At 43.7% G+C, this 20,901-nt stretch overlaps 1 protein-coding gene across 3 annotated transcripts in view; it reads left to right on the forward strand.

Annotated features, from left to right (window-relative positions):
- The first annotated feature begins 1,203 nt into the window (after window positions 1-1,203).
- VGLL4 (vestigial like family member 4) overlaps window positions 1,204-20,901 on the forward strand; it is a 162,885-nt gene continuing 143,187 nt past the window's right edge. The window contains exons 1-2 of one of the 3 annotated variants that reach the window (XM_077857808.1): window positions 1,204-1,549; window positions 16,684-16,760. In XM_077857808.1, coding sequence (XP_077713934.1) covers window positions 16,697-16,760 — 64 coding nt within the window. In that variant the 5' untranslated portion in view covers window positions 1,204-1,549; window positions 16,684-16,696. Of the gene's footprint in view, window positions 1,550-2,427; window positions 2,504-4,974; window positions 5,018-16,683; window positions 16,761-20,901 lie in introns of those variants that run through there. The other 2 variants (XM_077857809.1, XM_077857810.1) reach the window with 2 other exon arrangements.

Here is a 20,901-nt window from a genome sequence, read left to right on the forward strand (position 1 = left end):
TCCTATGCCTAGTCCTTGGTTCCGGCAACGGATCTTTAAGGTAAGAATTATTATCTGTTTTACAGATAAGAACACTGACCTTGATAACATGCCCAAAGTCCTCTAACAAACACAGATAGAGTTTGAATTCAAATCCAGTTCTGTCCAAATCCCAAGCCCTTTCTCCATCCTGCCACACTTCCTGAAATCTGCCCAGGCAGCCCTCACTCTTTCCTCATACCCTGCCCTAACTTGGCAGGATGAAAACCTCCTTTTAATAATCTTTTCAGGGTGGTTCCCCCCCCCCCCCTAGTCTGAGACTATTGATGACCTAACATGGAGTCTAAATAAAAATATCTTTGGGGAGGCTGGGAGCCTTCCCAGCTTTAATTTGTGAATTTTAATCTGGGAACTGGGGCACCAGGGTCAGCTATGCTTGGGTTGACTTGTCACTTGGGTTGTGCATTTACAGTGGTCCTGAGTGGCCTGGAGGAGCGAGTATTGCACAAGGGGCCATAAGACCCAGGCTCTGGTACAGGCAACATCCCTACCTGCTTTAGGTAAACTGTCGAGCCTGACTGTAAAATGGAACTACTAATACCTGTCCTGCTACCCAACAGGGGCTAAGATCAAATGAGGTAATATGCTGTGACTTGATATGATTGGATGAGGTAATAGATGCAAAAGCAGTTTGAAAACGGCAAAGCCTTCCCCTCTCCCCCCTCCCGCCAGCATTAATGTAAGCTGGTATTTCTTTTTATTGCTATCATCGCCTCTCAGCAGAGCCTTCTTTCTCCCAGGGAAAGCCCTGTAGTAGGAGCTCCTAATGCCGACCCAGGTTTGAGAACAGCCAGAAGGCGAGCAACATGAAGCCATTTAAAGCAAACCAGAGGAAGTCCAGTCTCTGACTATTTATTTTATGAAGTTAGCGGCTGGATATGTTAAGCAAATGTTTTCTTAATTGTGGCAGTACGAGAAAACAATGGGGCAAGGGCTGCTGGAGACTGGAGTAGCAGGCCTCCACCCCTCTTACCGCCCCCCCCCCCCCCGCCCCGCCCAAATCTCTAGAGAATGACAGGAAAAAATTAAAGACAGGGCTTTTCTTTTCGTGGTCACATGTCTGCGCTGCTGCTGTAATAAGAACCTGCACCAATTAGAAATGTTTCACCTCCTCCCCTCTGCCCCTCCCCAGGCACATTGCAGAGCAGCCCGGGTTGTGGACTCCAGGAGTTTGCCAAACACAGCAAACACTGCTCTGGAGCGGCTGGAGGGGGCTCTATCCACTCCGACCTCCCTCCCTTTCCTCCTCTGCTCCCTCCTTCCACACTGTTTTCATTTACTAGGACTTCCTCCTCCGGGCGAGGGAGGGGGAGGAAAGACGCTGCTGGGCGCCTGGGGCGTGAGTGTGTGTGTGCGTGTGTGTGTGTGAAGTGGAGTGAGTGGTGGAGTGTAAAATGCTGTAATGGGAGGAAACCGAGCCGCGCCTGAGTTCCCCGGACTGCAGCGGCCGCTCTGATCGCAGTGGCACCTGAGCACACACTCCCCGAGCAAGCGCGACCTGTACCTGCAGGTACGTGTGCCGCCGGCCGGTCGGGGCAGTTCGACGTGGGGGTGTGGGTAAGGAGAAAGTGAGGCAGCAGCGGTCCGGGGCGGCGTCCCGGGGAGCGGGGAGACCCGGTGTGCGGGAGGCACCGTGCACCGCGGTCCTGCGGGCGAGCCGGCGTGGGCGCGGAGGGCTGGCGGGCCGGGGGCTGCTGGTCGGGGAGAGGACGCGTGCGGGTCCGAAGCCAGCGCCGCGTAGGTGCTGCAGGTCGGGCTCAAACGCTCTGGCGCTGGCTGGCTGCGCGTGGCGGCCAAGGGGCAGCGGGTGCAATGGGTGCGGGGTACGGCTCGGCCGTGGGCGCGGGTGTCACGTGTGCGGAGCCCACTGGGTGCGTGTGGGGAACGCGCCTGGTCCACAGCAGCGCGCACCTGGACGCGCACGCAAGGTTCGGTTGTGCGTGGACCCTGAAGGTGTGTCGCACCCGCTGGGCCCTGGGGGTACAGGTAGGTGTAAGATGCCGGGTCCTGGCGCCTCCAGGCCGGCAGCCGGCGGCACCCGCGGGGTAGGTGCTAGCCGCAGCCCGGCGCGCGGCGGTGGGGGGGGGGGTCTGCTCCGCGTGCGAGGCCCCGCCCCGCCGCCCGGCCGGCTCACCTGGGCGCGGCCCCTACCTGCCTGGCGGGAGGGGCGTGTCCGGGGGCGTGTCCGGGGGCGTGTCCGGGGCGTGTCCTGGCGGGCCAGGCGGAGCCCCGCGGAGGGCGGGCGGCGCCTCATTCCAGGGATTCCTCGCGCTTCCGCGCTCGCGTCCGCCGCGGAGCCGGCTCGGCGCGCGCCGCCCGCGTGTGCGTGTGCGTGTGGGTGTGGGTGTGGGTGTGCGGAGCCGGAGGCCGTGCGGGAGCGCGGGCGCGAGCCCCGGAGTGCGCCCCGGAGTGCGCCCCCGCCCCGCCCCGCCCCCGCCCCCCGGGGCCCGGCCGGCCCGAGGCGGTGAGTGCGGGCGGACTGGCCTGCGGGGGGCTCGGGTGGGCCGGCGTCCGAGCCGGACGGAAGGCGTCCTCGGGGGGGGGCCGGCGGGTGCTCGCGAGGCTCCGGGGCTCCGGGGGAGGTCCGGCTCCAGGGGGGTCCCCGGGGCAGGCATCCCGGGAGCGCGAGGGCGAGGGCCGGGAGGGGGCCCTGGCGGGCGGCGGAGCAGGGCTGGATGCAGGGCTGCGGGAAGGGGCCGGGCGGGGCCGCCGGCGCGGGGCTCCCCTCCTGCGCTTCCCTGTGCTCCCTGCCCCAAAACGGAACGGCGCACTCTTCCAGCACCGAGTGCAGGCCTCGCCGAAACGCAAAGGTCTTTTCCTTTTTTTTTTTCTTAAAGTCTCCTCTGATTTCTGACGCTGAGACATTGAAATGATCTTAGGTTAGGATGACAGTACTTGCTGGGGCTATTAGCCTTTATGCGCTTCACTGGCATATATTCGTCTACTTAAGCTAGATGATGAAAATCGGTTTCACTTTGATCATCGGTGCTGTGTGTTTGCTGGTTGTATTTTCCTTCTCTGTGGTTAATAAGAACCAGCAGCCCAGGGGCCGGGAGTGCAGGCGGCTCTTCTAGTTTTTATCGCAGCTGGTTGCTACCTTCTGTCTGAAAGGTGCGATCTTGCAGTTTGTAGATCTTGCAAGTCTTTTTCAAAACCCAAGCCTACCTTGACGAGAATGAAGGGTTGCATTTGGTTCCTCTGAACATTCAAAGACAAAACCAAGGAACGATAGCTTTTCTGTTAGTGTTTGAAGATCAGTTTTGCACACCGTGTTAGCGTACCACACTTGAACTCTTTGCTCTAGTCCACTAACTTGTAATGTTCATTGTTTCCTCCTTGCCGCGCGTGACTGCGAGGAGTAGCGTGGGTAGTTGAAAGGGAGCTTTGGGGTCAGTGCCTTAGGGCTGTGCTGATGACATGATCTCGGCACACGTTATTTATCATCTCTAAATCTCAGTGCCTTAATTTTAAATAAGGCGTTTAGAAATACTTTCTTCAGAAATTTCTTGTCTCATACTCAAGACATAATTTCGTGTTCGTTTTCTTGTTTCCTGTTGCATCTGGCTGAAAAATCATCCCCCCCATGGTAGAAAGGATGTAAAGTCCTCAAATGGTTATTTAATTTTAGTGCAATTTTTAAAAAGATTTTATTTATTTATTCATGAGAGACATAGAGAGAAAGAGAGAGGCAGAGACGCAGGCAGAGGGAGAAGCAGGCTCCATGCAGGGAGCCTGACGTGGGACTCGATCCCAGATCTCCAGGATCATGCTCTGGGCTGAAGGCAGGCACTAAACCGCTGAGCCACCCAGGCTGCCCATTTTAGTGCAATTTTAATCCCAGGTTGATTTCCCCTGCCACTGTTTTTGTCACACTTTGGGGCAGCTCGCTTTTGCTTTCCATTTGGAAGAGAATGCAAACTAATTTTTATGTTGACCAAAACACAATACAATTAAGAAGATAATTCTGCTATAAATAACCATGGACTACATTCCAAAACTGTGAATGTTGTAGTAAAAACAGCTCTGGCCTATTTCTGGAGACTTGACGTTAAATACAATCTCTGTCACCTACTAAGTTTGTGACCAGAAGAAGTTACTTTTACATAATCTTTGTATTTGCTTTTCCTCTGTAAGAGGGTGGTAGTATCTGGTCCCAATACATCACAGAAGTTCTGGAATTACAAGGAATGATGTGCTTTGAAGAGGAGTTGTATTATGTTATTTATAAATGTCTTTGAAGATTTGAGAGATTTTCTTAATAACAGTTGTTGGCACTTCCCCCAACTGATTTAGAATTGTGAGATTACCTGAAGGGTTTGACACTTCTTACAGACGGATCATTATGAAACCAAAACTTTCACTTTCAGATGTTCAGTTTGACAAGAGTGCTTTAAGGGGAAATTCCTTTTCACTGCTTATGGTGTCAGCCATGTTACCAACCTCTGGTGGTTGCAAAAACAAATCCAAAGGAAGGTTTTACTTTGTGTCTTTTCTCAGTATCTTTCCCAGGATCGGTTTGCTGTGCAGGTTCTAGTTTGCCTTAGTAAAATAAATTAAATAACCATCCTAAAAATTGCTTTGAGACTTTGACTATGACTTCATAAAACAATGAGAGTTGTGAATTCAGGAGGTAAAAGTGACATACATTGGGAAAATTTTAATGTAAATAAAAATATGACACTATAGCGATTTTAACATATCAAGTCTGGTTTTTTGGTCTTTGTTAGACACCCTGTGCAGACCCTGGTGAAAGAAAGTTTTTGTGTGTTAAGTTTGTGCATAACCGAAGCTCATTTGTGATTGTTTTAGAGAGCCCATCTAAAGGTCGTGAAGTCGATTTGTGAGCATGTAATAGGTAAGAAAAGGGAATGCTGCCAACAGTCTGTAGCCATTTAGAATCTGTCCACATGAAGACAACAACAGCAACAACGACTGCTTAGAATTGGACTGCCTAATCTTGAGAGTATAAACTGCTAAGGTAGGAAAAGCAGGAGTATAAGTGGGAGGTGCTGAAACCAGAAAAATTCTTGCTACCTGGGATGCGGTTTGACAGCTCCTTTGCAAGGGAGGAAAACCTTGTAGAATATACTGTGTCTTAAGCCTTGGGTCTGATAACCGAATACTGTCTATCCTCGGATTTCTGAGTTTGTTTACTCACTAAAATTTATTTGTAAGCCCAGATCCAAACTTGCAGGACTTTCCCCGTCGTATCACATAAGGTGTCTTTAAACAAAAACACTTCTTTTTCTTTTTTTTTTTTTAATTTTTATTTATTTATTTATGATAGTCACAGAGAGAGAGAGGCAGAGACACAGGCAGAGGGAGAAGCAGGCTCCATGCACTGGGATGACTGGGAGCCCGATGTGGGATTCGATCCTGGGTCTCCAGGTTCGCGCCCTGGGCCAAAGGCAGGCGCTAAACCGCTGTGCCACCCAGGGATCCCACAAAAACACTTCTAAAACAATGTTAATGTATTGATGTAACCAGCGGCTCAAAGGAACCTCAACAGGTGTACTTCCCCTAGGAACAGTGGTTCAGTGTTTGCTAATTCAGTGTTCTTGGAGACTTTAGAGAGCGTGACTGCTGTGAATAATGAGAATTGAGCATATATCCTGATGCTGATAACTGGAGCGCTTCCTAATGATATGATGTGTCATGGGTTATTCATCTAGGTCTTAATAGGCTGGGTTGAGATTTGGAACAGTGGACAGTTAGAGCTAGGTATTATGGGAAGTTTGCCAACTTGGACTTTGAAGCAGATTCATGTCTCTCATTCTTGGGGGTAAAAGGTTCCTGAGAGGGATGCCTGGGTGGCTCAGTTGGTTAAGCATCCGACTCTTGATCTCAGCTTAAGGTCTTGATCTCAGGATTGTGAGTTTGGGCCCCATGTTAGGCTCTATCCTGGGTGTGGAGCCTACTTAAAAAAAAAAAAAAAAAAAAAAGGTCCTTAAGAGGACTTGTGAATAGGAAATTCTAAATATCCTAATAAAAGAAATGTCAGAACAAGCATACCCAGACTAAACTAAAAATGCCAGGAAATTTCCCTTATTTCATGTGGAGTGCTGTAGAAGGCTGAAGTCTTAGAAATAAAGACACAGATTCACAATAGCCTAAACATGAGAAAGAAAAGGATAGTCCTTTTTTTTTTTTTTACAGTAATGTCAAGACATGGTGGGAACTGGTATTCTGCTCTAAAAGTCCAGACTTGAATTTTATTTTCTTTCACTTAGACACAGTGGTGTTAGTGTGGGTGCACCGTACAGTTTCCAGGGGACCCTTTGGTAAGGTAGGTAAACTTCAGCCAGCAGTGAGATTTTTACCAGGCATGCAGCCTCATAGAAAATGTCAGGAAATATGCTGTAATCTAAGTTTAGTTTTGCAGCATTGGGCTTATACACAGGGCTCTCAACTGGCATATGGTCAGCTTTCATACTGTCTGTGCAGGTGCATGGTTGACACTGATACCAAACTGTATTATAGGACCTGAGGATTTAGTTACTGTGTGGTAGCCCTGTTTGGCAGCTCCTGTTGCCAGGGTCATCAAGATGACTAAATATCATATTCCTAACACACACATCCCTGGGGAAAGGGTGCTTAAGGAGGTCCATAGAGTCAAGCCTTGGGCCATTTTAGCATCAGAAAACCCCAAGTGGTTGAGTTGGGGATTCATTCTGGAGTTTCCATCCAGAGTGGTACATTTTATTCAGCCCAAACTGCCTGGGATCTCAGTCTCTGTTGAGATGATAGAAGGTGGAGACCAGCAGTAGGCAGAGCGGAGTAATTAATGGCAGTTACCTGAGATTACCTTGTTCCGACATCTAATGTATCCCCCACTTCGGAGGGCGAGAGTTGGATGGCTGTCCAATCTATAGACTGCCTCCTACAGAGCTTTCATAGGAAGAGCATTATATCATTATGGAAAGGGTATAAAACTGTCCCAACTTACCAAGTTTTATAAGACAATGGACAATAAAGGACAATGGAAGGACTGCCATCAGCTGACTCTCATTCTGGGGCTTATGCAGCCTAACTAGGGATTTTATACACACATATTTTCAATTCTCTGGAAATAAGCATAGAACATGTAGGTATACTGTTCAGATTTACTACATTTGGTCTTGAAATAAATTTTCAGGAGTGGCTATATATAGAAGTGAGGAATTGAATGTAAGTGGAAGCTGGCCAAGCTCTTGTATTGTACTTGGTGGGTGCTATACATTATGGCAGTATGGGTCAATTATTCATGCCAGGGATATGCCTAGGTGAGGAACGCTGGCCTAGCAAATGATCCATCTGTTCATACTCTTTCTTTGGCAGTATGACTATTGAAAGAGTATTTTTAATGAGGGCTGGTCTATATTTAGTAGTGTGGTATACAATTTAAGGTTGTGAGAAATACAAGTACGGTGAAAGTTTGAAAATATCATTTACAGATTTCTAACAGTTACCATTGGAACTCAACAATAGTTTTTTTTTTTTTTTAAGATTTTACTTATTTATTTGACAGAGCAAGAGAGCATAAGCAGGGTGAGCACAGAAGGAGAAAAGAGAGGGAGAAGGAGACTCCCCGCTGAGCAAGGAGCCCCATGCAGGGCTCTATCCCAGGACCCTGGGATCACAACCTGAGCTGAAGGCAGATGCTTAACTGACTGAGCCACCCAGGTGCCCCCCAAAACAGGTTTTCTGGAGCATGACTAAGTAGAAACCATCCTTCCCAATACTGAACCTGTTCATGGAGCCTGAAGCCTTGAGGGCTTATGTTTAATTGCTGTGTAGCTGCAGCCCTGTGGAGTCCTGTGGCAGCAGGCTACTGCCAGTGGTCGCTTGTTTCACTTCAGAACCAGCAGACTGTGAGCATTTTCTCACCTGGCTTGGTTATGATTCCTGTGACTCCATGCCTGTCTCTATTCAAAGAAAGTAAAATATGGCCTCATTCTCTCATTTCCAAGAGGGGAGGGTTTGTTTCCCTTTACTTACTTTAGGAACTATAAAGTTATTTATTGCCTGATGTATCTCAAGGTATAAGGGGGAAAGAGCACAGACTAGAAGTCTTGCCTTGAGTTGATGATGGAATGGGTTTTTGGGGGAAGTGAGGTGTAACTTAATGAAACTAAAAAGAAATAAGTATTTTTCTCCAAACGTCTTTATGAAAATCAGCTGAAGTATAGTAAAAATAGCATTGGATGATAAGTCAGGGGACTTGGATTCTAGTCTTAGCTTCTTCAGGAAGTCACTTATATTCTTGGCACCTTGGTTTTTCATCTGTAGAAGAATATTAATAATCCTATGTGGCCAACTTACAGTGAGAATCCAGTGAAGTAATATATATGTGTGTTTTGGAAAAGTATGTGCTGTGTAGCCTTAAGAGTGTGGTGGCAGCATGGGTATAACATCTATTTCTCATTTGAGTTTACAAGGTACTTTTGGTTATGTTGTATCACTTAATCCACATACTGGGTTTGTGACCATATGAAGGAACAATGTTATTGCCATTTTCTTTAAGTGAGGAAACTGGGGTCTGGGGAAGGTAAATGACTGGCCCATCCAATCAGTGGGAGCTTGTAGAGCAGGGCCTAGAACAAAACAGTGATTGTTGACTGAATGAGTGAAAGTGTTAAAAGTAGGGCTCATGTCCTGGCTCCATTGATTTAACAGATGGTAAAGTGTGAAAAGTAAAAAAAAAAAAAAAGATTACACTAATGAGAGATATTTTCTGCAAGAACGTAGAGGGGTGGTCTGAGAATTGGATGTTAATGGGAAGAATGTGTTGCAAGAAGTTAGTGGGGCATCAAATGGACGCATAATGGAGAAGAAATAGCCAGGAGGATAAGACTCATCTTCTTCATGTGCCCATCCATGTACATCCATGTGGCTGCCCGAATCTGGTGATGATTTGGTCTGAAGTTTTATTTCAGTTCTCCTTCTCACTGAGATGGACAGCTAGCCAAATCAACCGCAGTGTGATACATATTTGGTGTAAGTTGCTTCAGGGCAGTGGATTTCCTTTTCTGTAACATCTGTATATAGGGAATTTTTTTTTTTTTTTTTTTGTATATAGGTTTTATAGAAATAGGAGATATACAATGTAAGCCTCTAAATTCTTGATGGCCAAAAGGGTCATATACCTCCTGCTATGGTGTGAGAGTTCATACTTGTAGGCTTGTCCTCCAGTTGTGCTTTATTAGCTGAGGCTGGTTTAGATTATCCCAGGAAGTGGCCCTGATTGCAGGGAATAGAGGGATGGAACAGGGCCAATAGGAATTAGAGATACTCAACAGTGTGCATCTGGAAGCTGGAGATGCTATCAGTATTCCACGGTAGTGATGTCTTCCTGTTTCTGGGTTTTGGCCAAGTGACAGTGTGGCAGGAACATCAGGAGGTTTGAATGTGCTTCTCCCCACCCCCACCGGTTTCCACCCCTTGCCAGGACAGTTGCTCCATGTTCTCACACTCTTTCCTAAATCATACTGTAGTTGGGTCCCCGTTCCTGGCAGAGCCATGGAGTGAGGCAGGCCTGGTGCTGTAGCTTTCACCTGGGAAAACTCCTTAGAACATTTCTATAACATATTTTAAAATTCTGTTCTTTTGCCTGAAAAAAAAAAAAAAAAAAAAAAAGAATACACCCTGTGATTCTTTCCAAGACAGGTGCTTTTAAAGTCCTCATGTTGATCAAAAAGGGACAGTTCTTTGTGGAAGTCCAAAATAACGGCTTTCAGATTTATAGCTGAGCTTGTCATTATCACTGCATGTCCCTAAATTTTAGTAGCTTTAGAATTGACCTCTTATTCTCCAATTCTCTATCTTAAGCTCTTTGTAGGAGCATTATTATAGGCAATAAGGGAGTTTGAAGAAAAGAATATGGGCTGACAGAGAAAATACTGACCATTGCTTGCAAAACAAAACAAAATGTGTGTTCTGTTCAGGATGACTAATGGTCATACTTGTCAGTAATCTCCTGAGAAGGTAAATGGATAGACTGGAAACAGAATGCAAGAGAGTAGAGTATCTTTTCAGATGTACATGATGTCTTTTTTCCAAAAGTATTTTCTTCACACGTGAATGGTGTAATGTTTCAGGTGTGAGCATTTCAAGCGATTATGTTTTTGGGTATTGTGATATTATACTGTAAAAACCATCACAGAAAGGAGAACATGTAACTGGGATGTACTTGGGGATCCCTAAGTACTAGGATCTACTTAGCTTTATTTTCTGGAGGTTGCATAATCTTTTGCAAAAGGTAGTAGATGATTTATGGTTCATAAAGGATATACAGTAAACCAGGCATCTCTCTCCTCTGTGTAAAACTGTTCAGACCATTCAAGGGCTTTACACTGAGAATAAAATCTCAGCTTTGTCATGCCCTAAAGGGGCATGCTTGATCTGCCCTTGCCTACCTCCCTGCCCACCTCCTGTTCTCTCCCCCTTGTTCCCTGGGCTGAGGTCATTCCCTCCACATCTCCAAGCCCAGTTTGGTTCTGTTTTGGGTGTTCTGCAAATGCTCTTTGTCTCCTTCCTGCCCCCCTTCACAAGACTAATTCTTCTCCTTGAGGTCGCAGCTTTCATTCATCTCAGAGACATCGATTGCCAGGTAAAGTAATTGTCAGTACCCCTTTTTTCAAAACACTTACCACCATCATTTGCAACTTATTAAAATGTTTGCATACATTCTGACATATTGATACATATAAAGCCCATCCACTTTCCATAACACCCTATGAGGGAGGTAATAGGAATTCATATCCTCATTTTACAGATGGGGAAACAGACACTCAGAGATAAAGTCATTTTCCAGGGACACACTAATAGGAAGTGTCTGAGCCCAGTTCAAACTCAGGTAGGTGTCCAAAGATCATCCTCTTAAATAACCACTCTGCTAATTTGCCTCTCAGTGTGCTGTGACCCTCCATAAAATACTGTAACCATTGTTTCCCCCCAGCCTTCTGCAACTTTACTAACATGTTTTATTGGGTTTTTTGAATTGTGAATATTGAACAAGCCGTAAAATAAATAAGGGTTTTTTTCAATAAGGTTTTTTTTAATTAATTTTTTTTTTATTACTGTTATCTTCTACCTGTATTTGCTTAGGTCTTTTGTGGCTAGATAATGCCTAATTGCTGGTCTTCATCTCCCACCTGAACCAGCCCCTAATGTTCTTATCTCACACTTGGTTCCTATAGAAGCCTCCTAAGTGACCTACTTCCAGTGACTTCTCACTTCACTCTATCAAGTTAAACCATCTTCTCCAGAACTGTTAAACAAAAATCTCATTAACATCAGATCACCAGCCTGCTCAGGGGCTAATCATAGCTGCCTGTTGCATACTACATTCAGCATAAACCTGTTGGGCTAGCCTTCAGCTTGTTCCTCCATCTACCCATTTTGAACTCACCCAAACTCAGCCTCTACTGCTTTTTTTTTTTTTTTTTTTAAGATTTTATTTATTTATTCATGAGAGACAGAAGACAGAGGCAGAGACACAGGTAGAGGGAGAAGCAGGCTCCATGCAGGGAGCTCCACATGGGACTCAATCCCAGGTCTCCAGGATCACACCCTGGGCTGAAGGCGGCGCTAAATTGCTGGGCCACCGGGGCTGCCCACCTCTACTGCTTCTTTATCAGGACTCTCCATTCTGACCGGAATGGTCTCAGTTTCCCTGTCTTGGTTTTCATTCCTGCCTCTGAGCCTTTCTTCAGGCTTTTGATCCAACATGACTGCACATGTAAGGATAAGACAGGGTCCTTGCACCCAGGAAATACTCCGACAGTGTGATTGAGGTAAGAGAGGTCAGAGAGGAGCATGATAGCCTGAGGGAGTGAAGCTTTGGAAGGAAATCTTTGAAGTGGCTTTTTGAAGCACACACATGCCCACACAAAACAAAGTAGATGTTCACAAGGTATACATTTAAGCTGACACTGAGCTCTCTTTTATCACACAATACACACATTGGTTTTAAACTATGTCTTGTCTTTTATTATGCTCTTTTAAGTTTGTCTGTTATCCCATTCCTTAAAAAAAATTTTTTTTGTCTGTTATCCTATTTCTTTTTTTTTTTTTTTTTTAATTTTTTTTATTTTTTATTTTTTATTTATGATAGTCACAGAGAGAGAGAGAGAGAGAGGCAGAGACACAGGCAGAGGGAGAAGCAGGCTCCATGCACCGGGAGCCTGATGTGGGATTCGATCCCGGGTCTCCAGGATCGCGCCCTGGGCCAAAGGCAGGCGCCAAACCGCTGCGCCACCCAGGGATCCCCTGTTATCCTATTTCTTATACTTTAGGTTCACCAATAAGATCATAACTCCTTAAAAAAAAAGATCATAACTCTTTGAAAGCAGAGATCACATCTTCTGTTTCTCTTTTACTTCTCCTGAGTACTTCCCTGAACTCAGAATACTTGTGTCATAAAAATTGGTTGCTTTCATAAATAAGGCTGCAGCAGATGGCAGGTGCCTCTTAGGTGAACCTTAACCATCTAATCTCTTATCTGCCTACTTTGAACGTTAGGTTGCTTGGGGGTTTGGATTTCATAGTACCTGAATAAATTTAAATATGTAATCTGAGATGCTAGAACTCTGCATATACTTTTTTGTGTCATTTGATGTTTTTATTCTTTGATATTTTGCTTCTATGTATAACACTTCTATGTGTCATTTGCATAACTGGAGGCATGTGTCAGTGTATATCTGTTCAGGTTTAGAATTTTCACTGTGTGACAGGAGAGGCAGGAGTTTGATTGGGAAGAGAGTGTCCCTCAAAACCCTTGCCCTTCAACCTCAGGAAAATTAAGGAATTTGAGTCTACACAGTGCATTATGGACTAGAATGCTTATCAGCATCTACTTAATCAAAATGAAAGACTTTAAGCCCAGTTCTTGCCTGAATGGGAAACTGGTTCAGGTGAAGAGAAGATAACAGTTCTTGGGGGGTTCAGCACGCCTTTTCCTGTCCTTTTGTTCAAGCCTTTCTTTGCTTTCTCCACCTTTGGACAAGTTCAAAAGTCCTTACTCTCAGGAGATGATCTTTTCTATCTTGCCAAGAAGATTAAGAACGTGAATGTCATGAATTTTCCTTCATTCTTCCGATTGTACTCATCTTACCTTGTCTCTGAGAAAGAAGACATGAACTCTGGTTGGTGACATTGCTGCCCTTGCACTCACTGACAGCCTGCTTTGACTTTCCTCTCACACTTTCCTTTCTGCCCCCTCCCCCCATTTCTGGTATGACTCACCAATTTATTTATTTATTTTTCCACACTCCCTTCTTGACCTATCCTCTCCCCCTCCCCCTGCCTGCAACCACCAAACTGTTCTCTGTCTCTGTGAGTTTGTTTTCTAGATTCCACATTCGAGAGACTCTACAGTATTTGTCTGTCTCCTCTCACATCTTGAGACCTGTCAGTCTGTCTCTGGTTTTCTCCTGTCCCCACAGCTCCCATAATAGCACCCCTCATTACCTTCTGCATGCTACATAGCTGTATCTTTCAAATTGTTTATCCTGCCTTTGTCTTCCCATTCTATGGAATGGGACTACATGGTGCTACCAGAAAAATTTTCATACAACACGTAGATGACCAAGTTAGTTCTTAGCTTAGAGATTTCGGTGGCTCCTTAATGCATACAGGATCAAACCCAAGTCTTTTTTTTTTTTTTTTAATTCTATTTATTTATTTGACAGAGAGTGGGGGGAGAGAGAGAGAGAGAGAGAGCACAAGTAGGGGGAGCTGCAGAAGGAGAGGGAGAAGCAGGCTCCCTGTGGAGCAGGGAGCCTAATGCAGGACTCAGTCCCAGATCCCTGGGATGATGGCCTGAGCCAAAGACAGACACTTAACTACCTGAGCCACCCAGAAGCCCTGGAACCCAAGCCTTGTCAGAGAGCACTCAGCCCTTCCATGACATGGCCAATTGAAACTCTCATCCCTGTCTCGTACTTCCTGTCCCCGTCTGACTCTGGTCTTCTAGCCAATATGGGCAACTTGTTCCTGAATAGATTCATCTTTTGTACTTCCATTCTGGCAGAACTTTTATATCCATTCTTCAGAGGCTTAGCTCATGGTTGTTTTGTCCACAGAGTCAGAATTCTTCTGTATTTCTATAGGACTTTGTTTATACCTCTATTTTGTCGGTTAGCACATTTTACCTTAATCCATATTTTCCTAAGTGTTCTCTAAGAGATGTTTCAGGTTAATAGAATGGCTAGTGAAATTTAAGATTTCTTTCTTTCTTTTTTGTAAGTAGGCTCCATGTGGGGCTTGAACTCATGATTCTGAGGTTGAGAGTCAACAGGCTTTACTGACTAAGCCAGCCGGGAACCCTGAGAGATTTCATACGGAGAGAGCTACTATGCCCACTATCTTAGCCTTTTGCAGAAGGAAGCCATAGCAACATATTTGAAGTGCAGAAAGGAAAATAAGCTGCTTAATTTGGTTTACTTCAGTGTTTCCTAAACTTCTAGAAAAAATTTTCCTTATAAAATATGAACATATAATGCGAAACACTTTTATTTATTTAAATTTATGTATTCATAGAGAGAGAGAGAGGGAGACAGAGACACAGGCAGAGAAGCAGGCTCCACTCCGGGGGCCTGACGCAGGACTCGATCCTCTGTCTCCAGGATCACACCACGGGCTGCAGGCAGCACTAAACCACTGCGCCACCGGGGCTGCCCTCAAAAACACTTAAAAAAAAAAAAAGATTTTATTTACTTATTCATGAGAGACACAGCAGAGGGAGAAGCAGGCTCTCTGTGGGGATCCTGATGTTGGTAGGACTCAATCCCAGGACACGGATCACCCCTGAGCTGAAGGCAGACGCTCAACCACTGAGCCACGGGGGCGTCACTCAAAAACACGATCTTAAACAACTAGATTCTTTTTTCTTTTTTTTTTTTTAAAGATTTTATTTATTTATTCCTGACAGACACACACACACACACACACACACACACAGAGAGAAAGAAAGAGAGAGGCAGAGACACAGGCAGAGGGAGAAGCAGGCTCCACGCAGGGAGCCCAACGTGGGATTCGATCCCAGGTCTCCAGGATCATGCCCTGGGCTGAAGGTGGCGGTAAACCTCTGAACCACCCAGACTGCCCAACTACTGGCCTTTTATTATTTTTTTGCCTTAGCACCTGGTAGACAATGTTTATTAAATGAAGTTACATTGCCAGGCAAGACTTAATATTTCTTTGAAGACCTGAAATACGAAATTCTAAAGCCAGCTTATCTGTCATGTCTTGTAACTGGCACATACCCAGTAGGTATTCAGTAAGTGTTGAAGAAGGCTGAATAAATGCTGAGTGTCTTTAAAGGGGCATAGTTAAGAAGGTAATTCTCGGAAGCTCGGGTGGCTCAATGGTTTAACACCACCTTCAGCCCAGGGTGTGATCCTGGAGACCCGGGATTGAGCCCAATGTTGGGCTCCCTGCTTGGGGCCTGCTTCTCCCTCTGCCTGTGTCTCTGCCTCTTTTTCTCTGTGTGTCTCTCATGAATAAATGAATAAAATCTTTTTTTTTTTTAAAGGTATTTCTCTCAGTTGTACTAATAGGGTATGCCTATTTTTCCAATAATTGCGTGTGCCTCTGTTTCTGTGTTTATGGATATGTGCGCATGTGCATGTTTAAACAACCCAGAAAAGGAAAACTGGGCAAAGTGGCCTGATTTTTCTAGGTTTTCCACCATCTTTAAATCTTTGGCAGTTTTTACTTTTATGTGTATTCCGTAATTTAAGAAAACAATGAAAAAATAAAACTTATTAAAAAACACAGGATAAAATTGGTGATGGGTGGTGGTGATAGTAAGTATAAATACCATATAAACATGGTATTTTATTTGTTTTTTTAAAAGCATTTTATTTTATTTATTTTTTTAGTGGGAGAGGGGCACTGGGAGAGGGAGAGAGAAAATCCCAAGCAGGCTCCACTCCCAGTGGAGTGAACCCAAAACAGAGTTAGATCTCACAACCCTGAGATCATGACCTGAGCCAAAACCCAGAGTTGGATGCTTAACCAACTGAGCCACCCAGGCATCCCCAACACATGATATTTTAAAATCAAGATACCTTTCAGAGTTAAAACACCACTTAACTCAGCACTGGAATTCACAGACCTTTCGTGAGTATGTTGAATATATTAAGTGACATGATCATGCAGTCTCTCAGCGAAGGAGGTGAATGAACAGAACAGTTCAATCTTAGTAATTTCTGTTAGAACTAATAAACCAACAACAAACACCACCACAACAGAAATCTCAGACTGGTAGTAATGCTACATTCATAGAACAGCCTTTGTTCTGAAACGTTTTTTTTTTACTAGGTATGTCTGTATGGGCTTGTTGTTATGCACACACATAAACATTTATAAGCACAAATAACATGGGCGTGAATATTCACAATATCCCTCCTTTTAGCGCTAACACTGGCTGCTTCCTGGAATCCGCAAGGTTTAGCTTAGTACACTGAATGGAATTTAACCCTTTGCTCTGTCTGTGCCTGAACCAAATCCATTGGATTTCTTCACAGATTGGGAAGAATTTCATCCTCAGAATTAGGATTTGCATGTAGTGGGGGAATCCTGTTAACTACCAGAATTCTAAAAGAGTGTTTTGAATTCTTTTTAACTTTTTTTTTCATCTTTTTTTTTTTTTCCTTCTAGGCTCTAACCAGGAATGGAGACACCATTGGATGTTTTGTCAAGGGCAGCATCTCTAGTGCATGCTGATGATGAAAAACGTAAGTCAGGAACCTATTTTAAAGTGATTTTTATCCGTGCCCTCTTGTCTCCTGCGTTATAATAGATTCATGTGTTTCTCCAACATGGTTTTATGGTTATATGCAGTTAGTTTGGGTTGTTTTCCTCAGAGATAGCAGGTTAGGACCTTCATTTTTATTTTCCAGTGCTAGAACATGTAAGTCTTATGAATGTCATCTTTGGATGCTGGAGCTCCAAGGCTTAACTCAAGGAAGTCTTTTCTGACTTCCTTGCTCTAGGATGGAGATAGTTCTTAAATGTCTCTGGAAGTTTAGATAAATATGTATTGCTTGATGGACTAATTGACCAGCAGAGAATTAGAGGTGGAAAAAAATCAAGATCCTTCTTGTCATACGTAATACGCGGTGCATATAATGGAAAACAGTCTTGAAAATTCCTTTTGCAATGGTGAGAAAGAGCAAATGTTGTGTGGAAAAATTTACTACTGTGGTGGAGGACAGATGAAAGGAAAGAGAACATGACATTGTCCTCCACAAAGTTATTCCACAATGTGTTAAAGTGGTTTTCCTGCTCATCCTAAGGCATATTTGTTTTTAAGCATTCTTGTTCAATGTTAAAAAATTGCTTGCTGAACAATTTTTGCGAGATTGGCTGTTTTACGTGAGAACAAAGTTAAGTGTTCTTTTTGTAAGCACTAAAATGCTAATAACAAAAAAATATCTGAGATTGAGATTTCATAATTAGAAGTTCTTAAAAATGAACTACTTTCCAGTTCTTAATGAATTGGCAGGCTGGAAGGTGCATGGCATTAAAATGTAAACTCTTGACTTTTTACCGGCTAAGACTTGTGTATTTTTCTATGCCTCAGTTTCCTCTTCACTCACCTGAAGTAACAACATTTTACGAGGTATTTGTGAGGATTAAATGAGCTATTGTAGATTGTGCTTATCTTAGCTGTCAGCTCCTGGCAGGGACTGCCATGCTGTGTCCTCTCTTGGCACTTTGTTGGCTTCTGGTAGGACTTAGTCTAGTCTTCTGTATAATCACTGTGTCTGTATCTTCCCACCCTCTCCTACTCCCAACAACTCTTGCAAGGTTATCTTTAGACTAGTGATTGGATGAGATAACAATTAGAGGGCTTTTTTTGTTTGTTTTTTTTCAACCTCTTACATAATTTACATTTACTTAGCTTTTGATTGTTGGAAGGATATAACTACCTTTTGGTGTGGTATAATTATCCCTTGCTAAGGAAATTGAAGCTCAGGGATGTTAGGTGTCATTCCCAAGGACACTGAGCTAAGGAGAGGCAGCTCAGGTTGTAGGCTTTTATCTAAACCACAAAAACTCCTTTATGCCTCTAAGATTGCAGTACATGTTATTGACTTGAATAGCTAGTTACAAGCTTCACTAAGTATGAATATAGTTAATTTAGAAGTTTTTATACCTTTGCAAGACAGTATTTTGAATTTCTTATAATGCCCACATTTCTTTAGGATTAGTAAAACAAGATTATGTTTATACACATAAATAGAAGTAATGACCTCCAGACAGCCCTTTGTGTCTTGGGGGTAGAGAGTTAAAGTTTTTTCCCTTTTTGAGCACCCTTCTTAGAGATTCAGCCCCAGAGCTCAGCTTGAGGGTCACTGATTTCAGGCTGGAGACCAATTCAATGAGCAATGATTGAATCATTATGTATAAGGGGCATGCATAGATGAACAGGAAATAGCCACTGCCTTTATGAAGCATAGGAACTTAACTCCTGCAGCTGTAAAATGTATATATAGTAGGGGGAGACTGGGCATACTTGGTGATAGAAACAGAATGAATGATAATGCCAAGGGAGAGAGGAATTCTTACTTTTCTCTTGAGTTCAACACAGCCGGTAGTGATTTGCAGAGTAAGGATATATGCATATGCAAGGCCAGAATGAATCACAGAGTAGACTTTATTCTGGAATATTCTTCTTTGGACTCTGGTGCTTCCAATTGGTTTAGGAATGGGCTGGCGTGATTCTGGAATCCCTCTGGAATGATTTCAGTTGCTCGGGATCATTTTTTACATTTAAAGAAGAGGGAAAAAGTCCAAAAATGTCTATAATCATTATTATTAATATGTAGGCAACATTTTTGAGAATCCTTTTTACCGTTGTGTTCTGTACATCACTACCCACAAGAGCACAGAGCTCAAAAAGCAGGAATTCATTGTATTTTTTGTTACCTAATAATGTAAGTATGTGAAAACTTATGCAATTTATAGGCAAAGTTGAGCATTAAGTTCAGAGTCTTCCAGTAGATTTCTTAAGACTTACTTGGGCTTGTTCAGCCTGAATCAGCTTTCTCTGCCCTAGATTAATTCTATTTTAGCTTTTGTTATAAATTGCTCTTACACTCAACACTTAAAAAAAGTCTTGTGTATGTAATCTGATTTGGGTGTCTTATTACAAACAGAAAAATGTTCTACTACTTGGGATCAGTTTCCCGACTCATGTAGGTGACCTAAATGATTGTCTTTTCTTTGGCTCACAGAGAACCAAAAACTCAGGCATTTTTGAAGATGTTATTGTTTGAACATTTTGAAGAGAACAGTACCTATTAGGACTTGAGTCTATAATACCTGATAGCCTTAAGGCTTCATTATGTCTACTAGCAGAGAATAAAAGAAATATCTCAATGGTACACTGTAGAGCTGAAGTCAATAGTGAAATGGTGGTTTTGTAGTAACACAATAGTCATTTATCTGGATGGCCTAGAAGGAATACATTTACTTAAAATAATCATTCCACTGCTCGTGAGACATTGATTTAATCAGCATCCAGGGTAATCCTGGAAGGTACTTAAGGAAAATACAATGTGAGATTGCCTGTTTTTCGTGTGCTGGAGGAATCTTTCCTTTCACTTGTGATTAATGCTGGTGCTGGGAAGACCCCAACTTTTTGTCAGGTCTAGTTTTTAGTGGTCAAAATTGAACAAAATTTGAGGACAAGACACTTAGACACTACTGAGGTTGTTAGACCAACACTTTGTGGCGTCTTTAATATGATACTTCATTTTATCTTAATGTTTACAAAATATTTTTGGTAACTTTGTTCATGTAGCTTCTGATGATAAGATCTTGTCTTTGCTGACTTCTTCACTTAGATTAAAATAATTTTAAGAGGGGCGCCTGGGTGGCTCAGTGGTTTAGTGCCTGCCTTTGGCCCAGGGTGTGATCCTGGAGTCCCGGGATCGAGTCCCATGTCAGGATCCCTGCATGAAGCCTGCTTCTCCCTCTGCCTGTGTCTCTGCCTCTCTCTCTCTGTGTCTCTCATGAATAAATAAAATAAATCATAATAATAATTTTAAGAAATGGGTAGTTTTGGTTTTGTGGATTTTGGTGGAGGGAATAGCACTTTCGATCTGCTCTGATGAGCATGTGTATGATCAGAAAAAGCATGATAAGGTTGGTATGATTGTGGGGAGAACGGGAAGAGAAGACAGCCTTGGCAGGGGGTGCTGCTGTACTCACCAGATCCTAGAAATTCACAAACTTCTCACTTGGGGAAGGTCACTGAAAGTTGACTAAATGATCACAAATTACCGTAATCTTTCCAAGTAAAGCACTGTTAGGAGTGCAAGCTTTTCTTATAAGGGGGACCAATGCCCCAGATGCATTTTCAGTATATAGGTTGTGGTCTGTTTTGCCTTAAAAAGGAGAAAAAGAAGCCTGTCTGATTAATTATAACATAATGATCAATTGCACTCACATACTGTTTTCTCAGATAAATTTCCTTCCTGCAAGATTGTGATCAGCCTCTGCATCAATAAAGTAATCTAGTTGCTGTGTGCACAGGTTATGGGTGCTCTAGATCAACTGGATCTGTACCTTGATTTGTTTCTCTCTTTCTTCTTCTCCTCTTTTTTTTTTTTTTTAATTTTTTATTTATTTATGATAGTCACACAGAGAGAGAGAGAGAGAAAGGCACAGAAACAGGCAGAGGGAGAAGCAGGCTCCATGCACCGGGAGCCCGACGTGGGATTCGATCCCGGGTCTCCAGGATTGCGCCCTGGGCCAAAGGCAGGCGCCAAACCGCTGCGCCATCCAGGGATCCCTCTTCTTCTCCTCTTATTGTTGTTTTTCCTTTCTTCATCTGTTAGGGTGGCTTTCAAACATTTTTTATTATGG

The sequence above is a fragment of the Canis aureus genome, chromosome 19 (genome assembly GCF_053574225.1).
Source record: "Canis aureus isolate CA01 chromosome 19, VMU_Caureus_v.1.0, whole genome shotgun sequence".
NCBI classification, from domain to species: Eukaryota; Metazoa; Chordata; class Mammalia; order Carnivora; family Canidae; genus Canis; species Canis aureus.